This window comes from Haplochromis burtoni, unplaced genomic scaffold (assembly GCF_018398535.1).
Source record: "Haplochromis burtoni strain Fernald_Lab_line unplaced genomic scaffold, NCSU_Asbu1 Contig_111, whole genome shotgun sequence".
NCBI classification, from domain to species: Eukaryota; Metazoa; Chordata; class Actinopteri; order Cichliformes; family Cichlidae; genus Haplochromis; species Haplochromis burtoni.
The window spans coordinates 1,854,707-1,870,046 of record NW_024582472.1 but is presented as its reverse complement, the minus strand read 5'-3'; the positions used below and the strand labels follow the sequence as shown (position 1 = coordinate 1,870,046).

The 15,340-nt window shown below is 38.2% G+C and overlaps 1 protein-coding gene across 4 annotated transcripts in view; it reads right to left on the bottom strand.

The window, feature by feature from the left end:
- Positions 1-7,996: 7,996 nt before the first annotated feature.
- Positions 7,997-15,340, bottom strand: part of lhx6b (LIM homeobox 6b) — a 9,533-nt gene continuing 2,189 nt past the window's right edge. For 3 of the 4 annotated variants that reach the window (XM_005928825.3, XM_042223453.1, XM_042223451.1), the window contains 6 exons: positions 15,197-15,318; positions 13,120-13,340; positions 11,857-11,957; positions 11,674-11,769; positions 10,760-10,931; positions 7,997-8,710 (listed from right to left, as the gene is read on the bottom strand). In XM_005928825.3, the coding sequence (XP_005928887.1) occupies positions 8,628-8,710; positions 10,760-10,931; positions 11,674-11,769; positions 11,857-11,957; positions 13,120-13,340; positions 15,197-15,318 (795 nt within the window). In that variant the 3' untranslated portion in view covers positions 7,997-8,627. The remainder of the gene's footprint in view (positions 8,711-10,759; positions 10,932-11,673; positions 11,770-11,856; positions 11,958-13,119; positions 13,341-15,196; positions 15,319-15,340) is intronic. The other variant, XM_042223452.1, reaches the window with a different exon arrangement.

The window sequence follows — 15,340 nt, the reverse complement described above, 5'->3', positions numbered from 1 at the left end:
TGGGATCTTTGTTCCTTAGTCAAAGGGGAAAAGCCATAAAACTGATTCTCACAAGCACGAAAGGAAGACATAGCAAGGATACAGCGACATCATGTGGCTTAAGACACATACTACAGCAGAGAACTTAAGTATTTTTAAAGCTCAAATTTTCAGACACAAGTTACTTGAATTATGAAGAGACATGGTATGAAAATGAAACGTTATATAGAAATAAAGATTTATATTCCAATAAAGTGCAAAACCCTTGAGCTACTCCTGATTTCTTTATGACCCAAACGTTCTTGTAATTTTTTAAAGCGGTCTTGAGCTGTAGGTCTCTAGGCTTTCTGAAAGGCACCGGCTGCTTGTTCACTCATTTTTCAGTCCAGTCTTTGTATTTGACCATTTTCAGGGGAATTATGTTTAAGTTACTTAGAAATGATTTATAAATCATTCAAGCACAAAAAGGGAACCTATAACTCAAGGGATGAACCAGTGATGTGTCTACACACAACAGACAACTTGAGGATAACTTTAAGTATTCTAAGGATATCTCAGCATGTTCAGTGTCTCCTTGAAAAATTAAGTAAATATGACAAATGGAGGTTGTAGGCTTCAAAAACGCTATCTACAGCAGATGAAAAGCATCTAAAAGTCCTTTCCTTGAGAAATATTGGGAGAAATACAGCAAATCCCTGACATAGGTCCAGTCCAGGTCAGGGGAGTGTCTAAAGCCATCTGTGAGCTAGCCTCTGTCATGGGGTTGGGTCTGTATTTCAGACAGTGGTGTTGGAGGATCTTGTCAAATTTAATGGAATTATGAATAATCTGATCAGCATACTTTCGTTTTTCCCAAACACGCTAGTAACGCAGTAAAAGCCGTGCTGGTGGCAATACTGTCAGTCATAGATCAGCGTCCCCAGAGCCCAGAGCGCAACATCCCTGAAGCAGTGTAGGATCAGCTTGACAGAAAACGGAACAAAAAGCAGTCGACATAAAAAAGCTTCTTCTTCAAGAGGCCTTCAAGACTAACTAGCAAAATTCCAAGAAGGCCTACCTGAGAGTGTGTGTGGCCCATTTTAAAGTCTGAAAATTTCATGGTATCCAACAAAACCTTTCTCTGATCACGTCTGAGCTGAAAATGAAGCACTTTCTTCTTTGTGTTTTTATCAATTCACTTATTTGGGAATCTCCATTAAAACAATAATCTGTAATTTTAAAGTGCAGTACCTTCATCGCCCACAAGGGGCCGACAGACCACACTTGGGGAATCACTGCTCTAACAACTTTTAAACAGCCATCATTAGCAGCCATACGCCACATAACTGACATGGAAATGGTTGTGCAGAGATTAAAAACATTTAGATCTTTATTGTAATACACTAAAGTGACTTCTGCTTTACTTTATGTATTTAATATTTGTCCAGGACTGAATTATAGGAGAATTTGAAATTTCTGAATGTGTCTGTGAACCTGTGGAAATGGAGGAAGCTACATGATATACAGAATCATTTGATTTAAGCTAGTCTCCATCTGAGAGGGTGAAATGTAGTAATTCAACAGCATTCTCAGCCTTCAGGTGTGCTTTAGTGCAGGCTTATACACCTAGGCTTATCAGTCTCAGTAGATTGATTCAGAATCTGCTCCAGCTTCTTATAAATCAAACTTAAGTGCAGTGATGTTTCAAAACCAGTTGTCATTTCCCCAAAGTAAACACTATCTGGGAACCTGCTGTGGAGTCCTATGTTTATTTTTGCATGGTGCGTGGTTGGCCGTCAGCCTGGGTGAAGTGAATCATAAGTTTCAGCTATTTCCTTGCCTTTCGTCAGGGCCCCTGCTCTCATGTGCTACTGTAAGAGTTATCGTTTACACACACAAAAAAAGGTTCTTTGTTTATTTCTATGACTTTCTACAGCGCACTATGCAACGGCCCAAAATCCAGAGTCAAATAAATTCCTGTTGCTTTGTTTTGACTTTGTTTGGAAACACGATACCAAATACAGTTGTGCAGTGCTTTTATAGCCAGGGTTAAATGGTAGGGCTGTGCAGTATCTATATTTAAACAAAACACTCTAAGCCATAAAGTAAATTCACTGTGGTCCAGTTTTCCTAAAGAAAGGACATTTCACCTAAAAATGCTCACTCGTGTAGTGTTAACCATCATGCTGTTTGTCGACGTGGTCTAGCTCTGAAGCCTCAAATAATCCACTTTTGAGGTACACATTTAGAGTCTTAGAATAAAAAAAGATGAAATTGTTGATGGTTGATGACATTACATTTACAAGTGAGGCCTCTGCAAATAAACACCTGTTTTTTGGAAGGAAATTAGCAAAGTCATTGCTGTTTGGCTGACAGCTGGAGGACTGCAAAAGATGAGAAAAGAAAAGAAAAGAAAGAAAGAGAAGGTTATTATAACCAGATCTAGGTTCTAGAAAGGCCTGTAAAATGTTTTCAAATTTTTAAATTCTTATATTTTTTTCCCCGCCATAGCAGCCCTGGTTGCAGGTAATGAAAGCTAATCTAATCTAAAAGGTGATCATAAGTTTCAATCTTTAAAAGATATTGGGGCTCTTAGACACTCTGCAACACTTTTGATAACACCCAACTATGCTAAGGCTGAGCAGTATCAATAGGTTTACAACTGAAACTTTGCAATAAATGTAGCTAGCAGCGGAGTAGCTACCAAACCTGTTTTCCTTGTAACGTTATTGACAAAACTGATAATAAAATAATAAGAATATAAACTGTTATTATATAAAAAATATAACAAAAAACCTAACATAATGCATAACTGAAAATAAATAAATACAAAAAAAGTCACATGATGAAGTATCTTTTCAATTATAGCTGATTAGCTGCTTAAGCTAACATTAGCTTAAAAGGAAAGTTTAAACATGATAATTGCTATATAAATAAAGTAAACTGTCAAAATAATAAAAACTTAATTTGAAGCTTCTTATGCTAAAATGTAAGAAAGGCTACATTTTAGCATAGCAAAGGCTAGTTGACATAAATCAGTCAATCACCAGTCAATCTTCCAGTTGTAGAAGGAAACATTAAATTGAATAACCACTTGTTACAAAAGAGACATGAAGAACAGCATCTCCAAACAAACCTTGAAGCAGATCGGCTGCAGCAGCAGAAAACCACAGTATGTGCCACTCTTGTCAGCTAATAACAGGAAACTGAAGCTATTCACTGGGGCTTAACAAAATTGGACAATAGACGATTGGAAAAACACATGTTCTGGAGAGTCTTACGTTTGCTGTAACATCCAGATAGTCGCTCAGCGTTAACAAAATGAAAGCATGTGAGGGATGTGGAAGCATTCGTGGAGGGGGTATTTACTTGGAACTTTTTGAACCTCTTGGTACCTATTGAGCATCATTTAATTAAACTGTCCAGCCTAGTTGAGTGTTGTTGCTGTTATGTCCAGCTCTTTATGACCACAGTGTATCTGTCTTCTTATGTTTCCTTCCAGCACATCTCAATCTGGTCACCTTTGGGACGTGGTGGACCTGGAGATTCCTATCATGTAAGATGTGAACACTGGGAATCATCATTTACATTAAATTCGCAGTTGATACAGTCTGATTTTATTATGTCAGCATAGTCAAGAGTCTTGTAAGATGTTTGCAAGTAAGGAATTTAACTTATACTGAGTCAAAATTAAAAACAAAGGTTTTAAAAATGCTTCATGTAAGAATCAAGAACATAATGAAAGCTCAAAGCTGTGATGCCCTGTCTTGCAGCTCCTCAGTACCCCTGATCTGAATGGTGGAGAAGGAGAAGCAAAGTTAGAATTACTTTTAGAGCCAAAGTAGCAGCCTTAATGGGAAATACATCTGATTGAAATACACCAGAATGATCTTTTAATATGCTTAGCTGATGTTTTAACTGGGAGAGTCTCGTGCTGCTCCAAGCTGTAGATAGACATCAACTGTGAGTCACAGAAGACTTTCTGTGGGAAAAAATAATTGTCTTCCAGAATAAGGGACATCAGAAAAAAACACTCCTTGCTCATAGTAACTATGACTGGAAAAAATGTCCTTCTTCTGGGATTGAGTTAATAATTACATGACTAAGTACACGAAGAACAGAAAAAAAACATTAATAAAGATATTAGGGATACATGACTGAACAACTTAAGCAGAGAATCTGCATTTATGTGTAACTAAGGACAAGGGTTCAAAGAAGCAAAGAAGACCCTAATAAACCTTTGGGTACATTTTTCTTCCATGTTTTTACAAACTGATACACAAGGCTTAGCAAATAGCAGTAAATCAAAAGACAGCTGAACAAAACTGTACTGAATTTGTTTAGAGCCTGATCTGCCAGGCTACATCAAGAGGTTTTGTCAAGTTTGGATGCTCTGACATGGAGAAATGTCAGTTTCAGTTTTACCCAGAACATTACTGAATAGATGTGTTAGTTTCATCACTCTGTTTCATGTATGCACACGGATGTCTCCACAACCAAGTATTGGTTTACTCAGCGGGAACTTCATTAGGGACACTTTACTAGTACAATGTTGGACCCCCTGTTCCCTTCAACTGCATTAGTTCTTCATGCCACAGATTCAAGAGAGTGCTGGAAAGATTCCTCACACAGCTGCTGCATTTGGTTGGGTGTATATGAATTTCCCATTCCACCACATACCAAAGGTGCTCTACTCGATTGAGTTTGACTCTGGTGGTTGAGCACAATTAACTCAGTGACATGAGAAACCAGTTTTAGATGATTTGGGCTTTGTGATATGATGCGTTATCCTGCTGGAAGCAGCCATCAGAAGTGGGTACACTAATTACAAAGGTATAGGCGTGGTCAGGAAATCATTTAAACAAGCTTAGTTGATACTAAAAGACCTAAAGTGTGGCATGAAAAACCACCAGCATCCTGAACCACTGATACCGTGCTTTCATATTGTTTATGCCAAAACTGACCTTACGATGTCACTGCAGAAAGTGAGACTGATTTGATCAGGCAATGATTTTCTTGTATTGTTCAGTTTTGATGCAACTATATTGCACCCTCAGTTTTCTGTACTTGGCAGACAAGAGTGGATCTAGGTATGTTTTTTTTTTTTTTTTTTGCTGCTGCAGCCCATCTGCCTCAGGGTTTGATGTGTTGTTTATGCACTTCTGCATACCGTGCATGTGACCAGTGGTTATTTGAGTTACTGTGCCTTCCTATCAGTTTAAAGCAGCCAGGCCTTCCCACTCTCTCCTCTGGCATAATTTTCCCCCAAAGAACTTCTACTCATGGGATATTTTCTCTTTTTCAGACCATTATTTGCAAAACCTAGAGATGGGTGTGCAGGAAAATCCCAGTTAATCAGCACACTCTGAAATGCTCAGACCTGCCCACCTTGCATAAACAACCATCCCACGTCCAAATTAAATAAATAACCTTTGATCCCCATTCTGATGTTCAGTTTGAACTTCAGCAGGTCATATTTGCTGTAGCGAACGGTTGAACAGCACTAAAAGAGACATATTACTGTGGTATTAGGTACTACTACTGTACCTAATGAAGTGGCCAGTAAGTGTACAATTTCATTGGTTCAGGTTTTGTACATTCAATGAGAACTATTAAAAGTGGGATATTTATGCTTAAAAAAAAACCATGGAACTTCCCAGTCAGATCCAGGGTCAAAGAGGAGGTCAAAAGGTCAAAAGTAGAGATAAATGTTGAAATTTGAAAATGCAGTTTTATACTTCATAGAGTTTTATTGAAATTGAATAAATAGTTAAGGAAGAATGATTAAATGAAAATTACCTTGACTTATGCTGGCAATTTTTTGGCCAAATTTCAGTGGTCAAAATGTATTTGAGTTTTTTCTGGTTTCAATTAAGAACTGACTCACTGACTTAGGTGCATGTCATGAAACCAGAGCCAACCAACAATTTTAAGCATCATTTTTAGTTTCTTGTAAAATTAGCAAAGTTTGACTACATTTATTTGTAATGCATTTGACTGTAGACCACTGAAGTAAGAAAAAACACAAAACATCTAGCTTCTTTATTTAAACTGAACTGAGCTATTATCATGTTCATCAGCCTTTCAGTTACTTTGTATAACATCTTCAGTGCAATCAAATAATATAATCTAGTGAAGCAGGAAAAATAACACACACAAAAAAAGACCCTGCCAGCATATGGCAGTCTGATAAAAAAAAAACTAGAGGAGGAGGAGGGTGCTGATGAAGATGGCTCATGTTGCAATCTTCCACAGAGGTTTTGTTGACTGTTGCGCAGGGGAGCGCTCATCAGCGTGAAGGAGAGAAATGTGAATACGTGGAGACGAGGGGCACTGCAGTGTATCTGCTCATTAGGCGGCCGACGCTGTAATTCAGCGAGCGAGCAGCTCTGCAATCAGGGGCCTATTCATTAGCATGGGGGGCCCGCTTTCATCTGCAACCACTTGAGGCTGCCAATCACAGAGGCGGACGCATGACAGCATGACAAAAATGGGTCGACTTTAGCGTTCGGGGATGCTTGGCATGGAGAGAGACATGCCTAAACGCTGCCTTAAGCGTTTGCGTCTGAGAGGGGAAGAAATGTGCGTTTTTACAGTGTAGTGCTGGCAGGTGGCCCAAGCTGTGTCAGCCTGATAATCATCTCTGCTCAGCATGAAGACAGCTTTTGTTCTGAGATTTCACAAGGAGCAGCGTCGTGTCAGTGAAAAGGTTTCCTTCTGGATTGAATTGATTGGAAGCGATTGATTAGAGGAAAGTTTGATTTAAGCGCAAAGTTTAGGAAAGAACAAGAGCGCTGAGATAATACAGCACTCATATATACATTAAAATCAACCTAAATAGACACTCAAACACACCTGGCCCAGCCAACATATGGAGTTCTTTAATTAAATCTCTGAGGAGTATAAATGAACCATTGTGTGTGTGTTTATCTGCTGTCTGCTTAAAGGCAGCAGGGGCTCAAATGGACTTTCCTGCTTCTTTTTTACAAGCAACAGGAGGAAGACTACCGTCAATGGAAAGTATGTCAGTTCACTGATCCCGGTGTTTCTGGATTTTTGTGCAAATAGCTATTTCATTTCATGAGATAAAATGCAAACTAGGAATCAAAATAAACAGTTATTTACTGTGCATTTGTCCTTTAAATGGATCATTCTTTATGCACAGAAAATAGCTTTTCACTTTGGTTGTAAACAGCTAGCTCAATTTCTGTAGGTCTTCAAAACTTGCTACTTATCTGAAAACGTGCTAATGCCATCCTAAATATATCTGTATCTATAAACCACATCAGAAAACTGGTTTAATATAATAAAAAAATCTCGAGTAAATCAATACGCACCCTATTCTTTTTAACTGTATACTGGTCACATGGTCACACATGTGATCTCTTATGTGGTTTGCTAAACTCTACAGAACCTGACAGGGGTCTTCCTTAGCAGGAACGTGAAATTGCACAGGTGCCGCACTCTTGAATTTGCTGTTAAAAAGCCCCCACATTGATCCGGTTTCGAAAAATACACATGTAACGATATGCTTTAGCTCGAAGTATCCCATTCACTCTTTGCCAATCACGGCACCTTAAGTGCTGTCAATCAGTATAACAGCTGTAGATAATCTGTGCTAGAAGAGCTCATAAAAGCCGACAAACTGCCCAATCGATGGCCACGCTTTGAGTGAAAACGGTTATAATCGTTTTCGCAGTGGGATTGATCACAATTCCTGTAAAGTACAGCATGTAAATTGGAGATGATGTGCAGGTTTGTCGTGGGATATTGCTCTTAATAACAGGTTACTTTAGGTACTTAGCCTCTGACAGGTGACCTTTAGATTTAGTGGTTTTGAGTGTAAAAATAGTGTCCTCATACAATATCACATTTTTCTACTCCATCTTCGAGAAGCTGTTGCATTTTCAACCACACACACACACACACACACACACACACACACACACACACACACACACACACACACGTATAAACACTTTACTCCTTGCTCTTCAAGTCAGCCTGATTGTCTATTATTCAAACACTAAAACCTTCATAAGGGATCTGATACATTTTATTAAACCATGACCGTATTTACAATGTACAGTAACTGAATTTTTCCATTTCAAGACACATTCAAAAGTGCGTTTTTAAAAGTGAAGTTTTGCTCTGAATAAATAAGAGTTTCCATTTTCTGACAACAATACAACAACAAACAACAATAAAGCTGCAAATGTGCTCATCACCAGTACAAAATGTAAAAAAGAAAAATGCTGAGGTTTTACTGTAACACTGCTACAACCACTCCTCTTTTCTTCTTTTCTTTAAGCTCATGTTGGAGCAATTAAAATATCTTGTTTGAAAGTGAAAACCATTTCCAACTTGATGCAATGTTTCATGTCCCGTGGAAAAAAAAGGAAAATAAAATAAAAGTGGTCTTCTGCATTATATAAAAAAAAAAAACAAGACAAAATTAAAAAGTTACTCCTGTGTTAGCCTGAAGGCTTCACCACAGTTTACTCAGCAGTCTCACAATGAAAAACCCGACTGATTAAAAAACGCGGTCCTGCCGTCACCCGAGGACTTGACTTCCAAACGGAGCAAATTGCTGACAGGGCGTCCCAAAGGATTTTTTTCCCTCCACAACATCATCAGAGTGTCGACGGTGGAAAAGTAGACACAGCAAGTCAGCGGCTGATGGGAAGCTGTGGTAAAGAGATGGACGGGTGGGTCAAGTGGCCCGGAGCAGCGAGGACAGAGAAGGGATGAGCTGCACAAAGAAAGAGAAACAACATGAGCTTGGCAAGCAACAGGACCACGTTATTATAATTAAGATGAAGAAATATGCTACTGATGACTAACATAAATACTTAAAGCATCAAAATAATGAGATAAACCACAGAGAAGAAGGCTCAGAGTGAATGTGAATATTTCAAAATCACAAAATATTCCCATATAGGGTGTTAAAACCTATAAAGCACACCTTGTACTATTACAGCATTTTTATAAAAGTGTAACTTCACTAGATGTAATCTGTACCTATGAAATACTTGCTGATACCTACATAGTGTACAGTGAATGTTGCTGGTATTGTCACCAGCAACGTTCTGCACAAGCTGTTCACAAATAACTTCCACCCACCAGCAAATTTGTCCTGTGGTCAGTCTGAAGAACCTGGACTGGGTGGAGATGAGGTGGGTGGATGTTTAAACTGTAAAATCCTCCCAGGAGTGATTAGTTATTTATAGCTTTCTTCTCCCAACCTACACTTTTGTAAACAACATGTTTCTAGACTTGAGTTTTGGCATCCAGTTTTTACATCACCATTCCTAAATGTTATTATTTCTAAACTTTATTTCTTTATTATTGCTATTGTTTTCTATTTTACATATGCAAATATAAAGAAATTTCAAAATCAGAAAGATTTTTTTTTAATTTTTACTCAAAACAAACATTTAAGTCTGTCATTGTTTTAAAATGCGAAGCTGTTTTGGGTGCAAATATTTATAGCTAGTGTTTTTTTAACATTCACTTTAAGTTCAGTGCACAAATAGAGTAATACATATTAAAAATCAGTTGAACACGAAAGAAATTAGGCTCCTTGTTATTTTTTATGTAGTAATCTTTGTGACCACAAAGATGTGCAGGCTAAAAACTTTCTTTACTTTACAATGCTAAAAAACTAGCACAGTTTTCTCTTTTAACTTATTTTCTAGTACAAATGTTTAAACAATATTCTAAGCCACATATTATTTCATGGTGCTTGAACAGAAAGTTGTTTTTGTTTTGTTTTGTTTTGTTTTTTGCTCAGCTAGTTTAAAACTTGTGTGCAAAGCGATTCCAGTGAACATTTAAGTACCATGAACACAAGTGGAATTTACCAGCAATGACTGAAAGTCTGATGAATACATTTTTCTGTTTTGTTGCCAGAAATCAAACCAAAATTCTGATGAGAAAAAACAAACGAAACAGACAGGGGATCCCTCCTTCACAGTCCTTCAAATTTCCATGTTAGCAGTCAAATGTTTCCATCATATTACTTTAAAGCTTCCCTTAGAGCTTCAACACTCTATGAAATTTTCAGCTTCCACCCCAGAATAAAGCACCGTTTATCTCTCATGTAAATACTCATATTGCAAACATGAAATTTGCCATTATTCACAAGAGGTCACCAGAGTGGATGGCTCCCCATATTTCATTTGGCACGATCCCAGAGTGATTTGTGTCTCCTCCAGGTCTCAGACCAGGAATTGTTTGTGTGTGGGTGATTGCGTAAACCACTAGAAATATTCTTCTTTTTATTCTTATTATTTATCAAACATGGACACATTTAACAATCCACTGCACTAATCACTGCGCTAATCACTAATAAGTAATAGTTCAAATTAAGTCCTGCATTAAAAATAGTGTTAACTGAACTTAATGAGACACAAATATTATCGATCCATAACATGACACAGCTTCCTCTATGCAACATAATTTAATGATAATCACTGTTAAACTACTACTGGTGGTTTAACACTGCAAACTGCTATTTTTAATGCACAATCTGTTTCACATGTAAAATAATTACATCTTTCATGACTTTCCTTCCTTAAAGGAAGCACGAAGTAGCCTCCTTACATGCTTCAAGTTCCTACTTAAGCGCTGGACTTGAGTAAATTGGCTTCCACCTGTGCATAGTTTATGATATAAGAGAGAGAGATTGAGGTAAAATGTCACATTTAAGCATTGAAAGCTGAACGTTCACCTGCCAGCAGTGGAAAAAAGGGCCCTGCATTAAATGGCACTAGCAGACGATTAAAGACTTGACACTCACTGTCCAGGTAGCCATGCAGGGCCAGCAGGTGTGGTCGGTCTGGGCTGCTGAACGGTGAATAGTGGATATCTTCTGGCAGCGACGGGGGCATCCTGGACAGCGGAGCGCTTTGAGAGAAGCTGCTCTGAGGCGGCTGCTTTTTGTGTCGCGCCCGGCAGTTCTGAAACCAAACCTGTAAAAAATATTACTGATAATGTGATCGTGCAAAAAGCAGGTGGATATGATCAAACACTACAACAACGCCGAGCAGGTCCCGGGTTCAGATTCCCCTCACCGCACCCCATTAGTTTCTTCACCTAAGCCAGGTGATAACTCCAGTTTGATGTGTGAGTGTTTTAGTCTGCAGCTTAATGGTGTTAGTGTTTAAACTGGCTTCTCTGTGAAGTACAACAATTGTAATTGTGTTTTATTGGTCTTAGAGTTGAAATGGAATCATTCCCAGAGGGGTCATGTTTTTAAAGCACTAGCAGTGAAAAGAAAGGAAAGCTTTCTCAAAGATGTCTGCTTTTTCTTTTGGAAACCCTTAAAATCAAAAACGTTTGGATGAAAATTAAATCATAATAAGACAAAGCATCATCAGAGCAAATTGCAAGAAAAGCATTGCGAGGTATGAGTCTGTTAGCATGTGAAGTTTTAATGTAAGAGTAATGGGATCACCCTTTTAAAACTCTGGATACTAAACAGATAATATTATACCCTGATTCCTCAGTTTCTTTAACTTATGATCCCAAAAGATCAAGTTACAATCACAACTTTGTGTTATTAAGTGTGATTAATAACCAGTTTCCAGGAGCCTGAAAAAGAAAAACCATCCTTCTGATCATGCTAATATTACACGAAAACTTTTTTTTTTAGTTTGATATAAAGTAGAACTTGAACTATATAGTGTATCACCAGATTTGACCATTGCCTACCTGTATGACTCGCCTGCTCAGTCCCGTCATTTCTGCCAGTTTCTGCAGCGTCTGAGCATCGGGGTTGTTGTCCTGGGCAAACTGAGTCTGCATCACCTGCAAACACACAAAGCCAGACACAGAGGGCATGAAATGCCAAGTAACACTGTGCTGTAGACACACACGTATTAGAATGGTGCTAACCTGCAGCTGCTCTGCAGTGAATGATGTCCGTGCCCTCTTGGCTGGTTTTGGTTGGCAGTCCTGATCAGAAGGTAGCGCTCCTTCCAGAGTCAGTCCTGTGCCTTAAGATAGACACAGTAATCATTCACTAATTAAAATGCAGTCATCAGAGTGCAAAGTTACACAAAGCGAGTTAAAGGAAAAGAAAATCTTATTACAGTGTCACAAAATGGAAGATTTACTCAGTAACATAATTAAAATGTTTTCTTGCCAGCAGCCGCACTATCCAAAGTATTTACACCACTATGGGATACGTTTGAATCACTGAGAGCACAGCAGAGTGAGAAATGAAGGAATTATTCCTCTATTTGTCTTTCATGTAAAGTCTCTTCCTTTTTTCCAGGCTCTCTTAACCTCTACACTCGCTCTGTTTTCAGACCCTCGCAACTTAATTTTAGTCCAACAAATTAACAGGAGGGAATTTAGATAGTCAAAGTAAAGCAAAAGCAATTCGGAAACTTTACACCAGTTAAAATGGTGCATCCAAAATCCAAAAACATCAAGAAAAACGTTCCTTCCAACTGATTATTTGCATTATATCACTGTTAAAAGGGGCTGAATAGCTTGAGAGCAACTGAAGTAGAAGAGCTTTAGAGCTTGAACTACTCCTTCTGTTACTGAGGCTTAAACCAAGGCTGGGTTACAAAACAAGTGAAGTCATAACTGCACAGGGGCCTCAAAAGCCCACTCGGTTTACTCCAAATTATTTAATTAATGACAAATATGTTCGAAATCGGAACCACTGAACCAGCGTGTCAGCTATGTTGGTTCTCCAGTCTTGCAGCCCGATTCTTAACGATGTTTGGACCCATTAACACTCCAAAAGACCTGTGTGATCTTATTCCACAAACGGATCGTTGACGACTAACTATCAGTAAGACTGATTTTTCTCTCTAATTACAGATTGTTTAGTTTACAAAAAGTCAGAAAAGGTCCATCATTAAGCCGTGCAGAACGAATAAAAATCTTCTTATATGTTGTTGTGTTTGACCAACAGTCAAAAACCACAAAAATGTTTCATTAACAAAAAACAAATCCCTCAGAATTGCACACGTGGACATCGTGTATGATTAAAGTTTTGCCATTCATCAGTCATCAAACATCTGCATTTCTAGTGTGCCTAAATACTAACAGGTACTTTCCCCCCAGAGTTTTTAGCTGGTAATCCAACCTCAGACATTCATCTTCGGTGTCTGTGAGATTAACTCTCACTGGTTGGGTTACCGTTCTCTGCAGCTCTGCGTAGATTGTCCAGCATGATGTCGTAGTGGCTGCGGCAGAGCACCCTGCCCTCCACCAGGCCGAACTCCTCCCCGGTCGACAGCTGCCTCTTGCAGGAGAAACAGGCGAAACAGGCCAGGTGGTACACGCTGCCCCGAGCCCTTCGCACCCAGTCACTGGCGTACACCTGTCGGCCACACTGGGCGCACTTAGTGCCGAACCTACTGTGAAGAAGAAAGGCACGAGCAGGTGAAGGCTGGCTGCAGGTTACAGAGTTCAAGAAGGGATATTCTGGTGTCCAACCAAACTATTATATATTTGTTAAATTTTTTAACACACAGAAAGACTAAAAAAACTGTTGGACTAAATAGAACAGCAAAATATGAAATAATTAGTTTTACTGTTTTGTGTAACATCTGTGCAGAGGAGTTGTATTACTGATATGATCTTGCATCATCTGCTCTCAATAAAGCTTTAGGTTTTGAACATGACTTATCTTAGCATGATCCAACATCGCTGTTTGGGGTAATTAAACATTGCACACACAATACAAATTGCTTCTCCACCAAATACAGTCTGCATTTAGCCTGAAAGGTACAATCTGGGACAAAAACAGTGATTCAACATGATCTCACTGAGTGTATGAACATTTCTGGTGCAGAAAGAAAAGCCAGTGAGATTTTGGAAAACTGGAACCGTGAAAAGTGAAAGGTGGAGGCATTCCTCCCACTACTGGAAACTAAATGTCCTACGCAGAGATTTCTGTGAGTCACACGGTTTATAGTAACTGGACTGAAGAATAAGTGAGTGTAAGATAATAAGTGTCCTCTTTATCTTTGAGTGATTTGTGTGAGATGCTGGGTAAGAGAATGTGGGAGAGCAGGCAGTGGCAACGGACTGCTACATCTCAAGATGATTGAATTTTTAAAAAAGTCAATAGAAAGAAGTTCAAATTAAAGTAATAGCCACTGCTTCCATTAGAAAGAACCACAAAATTAGCCAGTAAAACTGTTGATTTTGCACATTTTGCCAGTTTTCTATCAAATTTTCAAATAGTCAAAAGGCCAAAACTAACTGAAATGGAAAGGGACATTTAGGGCAGCCGGCTGGTAATCAAGCTCTTTCCTCTGGAGGCTTTTGGTCATTAGGTTTCATGAGAGTAAGCAGATAGAAACACAAGAAGTTATTTTAAAAACATTGTTTTACTGGTAATTTATTCTGGGGTTTTTTGTTTTTTTTTTTCCAATTATGACTTTGAAGCCAAATCATAGTGAGACCAAAAGATCAACTTGGAGAGCAAAGATCAATGAGCTGTAAAAACAGCTAGACCTTAATTTAATTTAGGTGCAATAATTTATCACATAAGCACAATAATGTTTTATGGCAAGTTTTTTGTACTCTATTAAATGAAAGATTAAATGTAAAACATTTAGGGAAAACTTTCCAGCCTTTCCGCATTTTAAAAGATTATTTTTTGTATTTTTTCCCCAAATAATTGAAGATATGTAGATGCCCAACGAGTCTGGCTGTGTAGATTTCTATTGATATGATAAGACAGGCGGGTACTGTTAAAAATGGCAAGATAAATAATCTGTATCAGCATTATGCTTTTAGTGAAATAAACATTTTTCATTTGTGTATTCTTTTCCGTAAAGAGGAAATATTGCCCCGTGTTGTTCATTAATAATACACGTTTTTGGATATTCTCAGTTAAATCGTCGTATTAATTTTTCTGAATGATTTTCATCGACCAGGCAAAAAAGCGACCTCACAAAATTTTATTTTATTATCATACATCATTCTTCAATAATTGCCAAATTTAATATAAATCCCATATAAACGATAACTGATGATTAATAAGTTTCAGTTCGGGCCTTATAGAAAAATAAACACATTTCAGTGCTGTGACTGTTATCAAATTACATATCGGAGTTTTTATTTTTTTTAACAGTCGACAAAGCTCTAAGAAAAAATAGTAAGAAAATATTAAGAAAAATATTAAAATGTTAAGTAAATCTTATAAGACTCTTACAGGCAGCTTTGGAAAACTACAGTCGTTGTAAAACATCAGAGCTCTTACCTGAAATAATCGAGCTTGCAGTAGATTTCTTTGTTTTTAACGTAGCAGCTGCTGTGTTGGCGCAGAGACGCTCTGCACACTGAACACTCCAGACAGCCCAGGTGCCAGTTCAGGTTGTTGACCTGAGTAGATTCAAACACACAC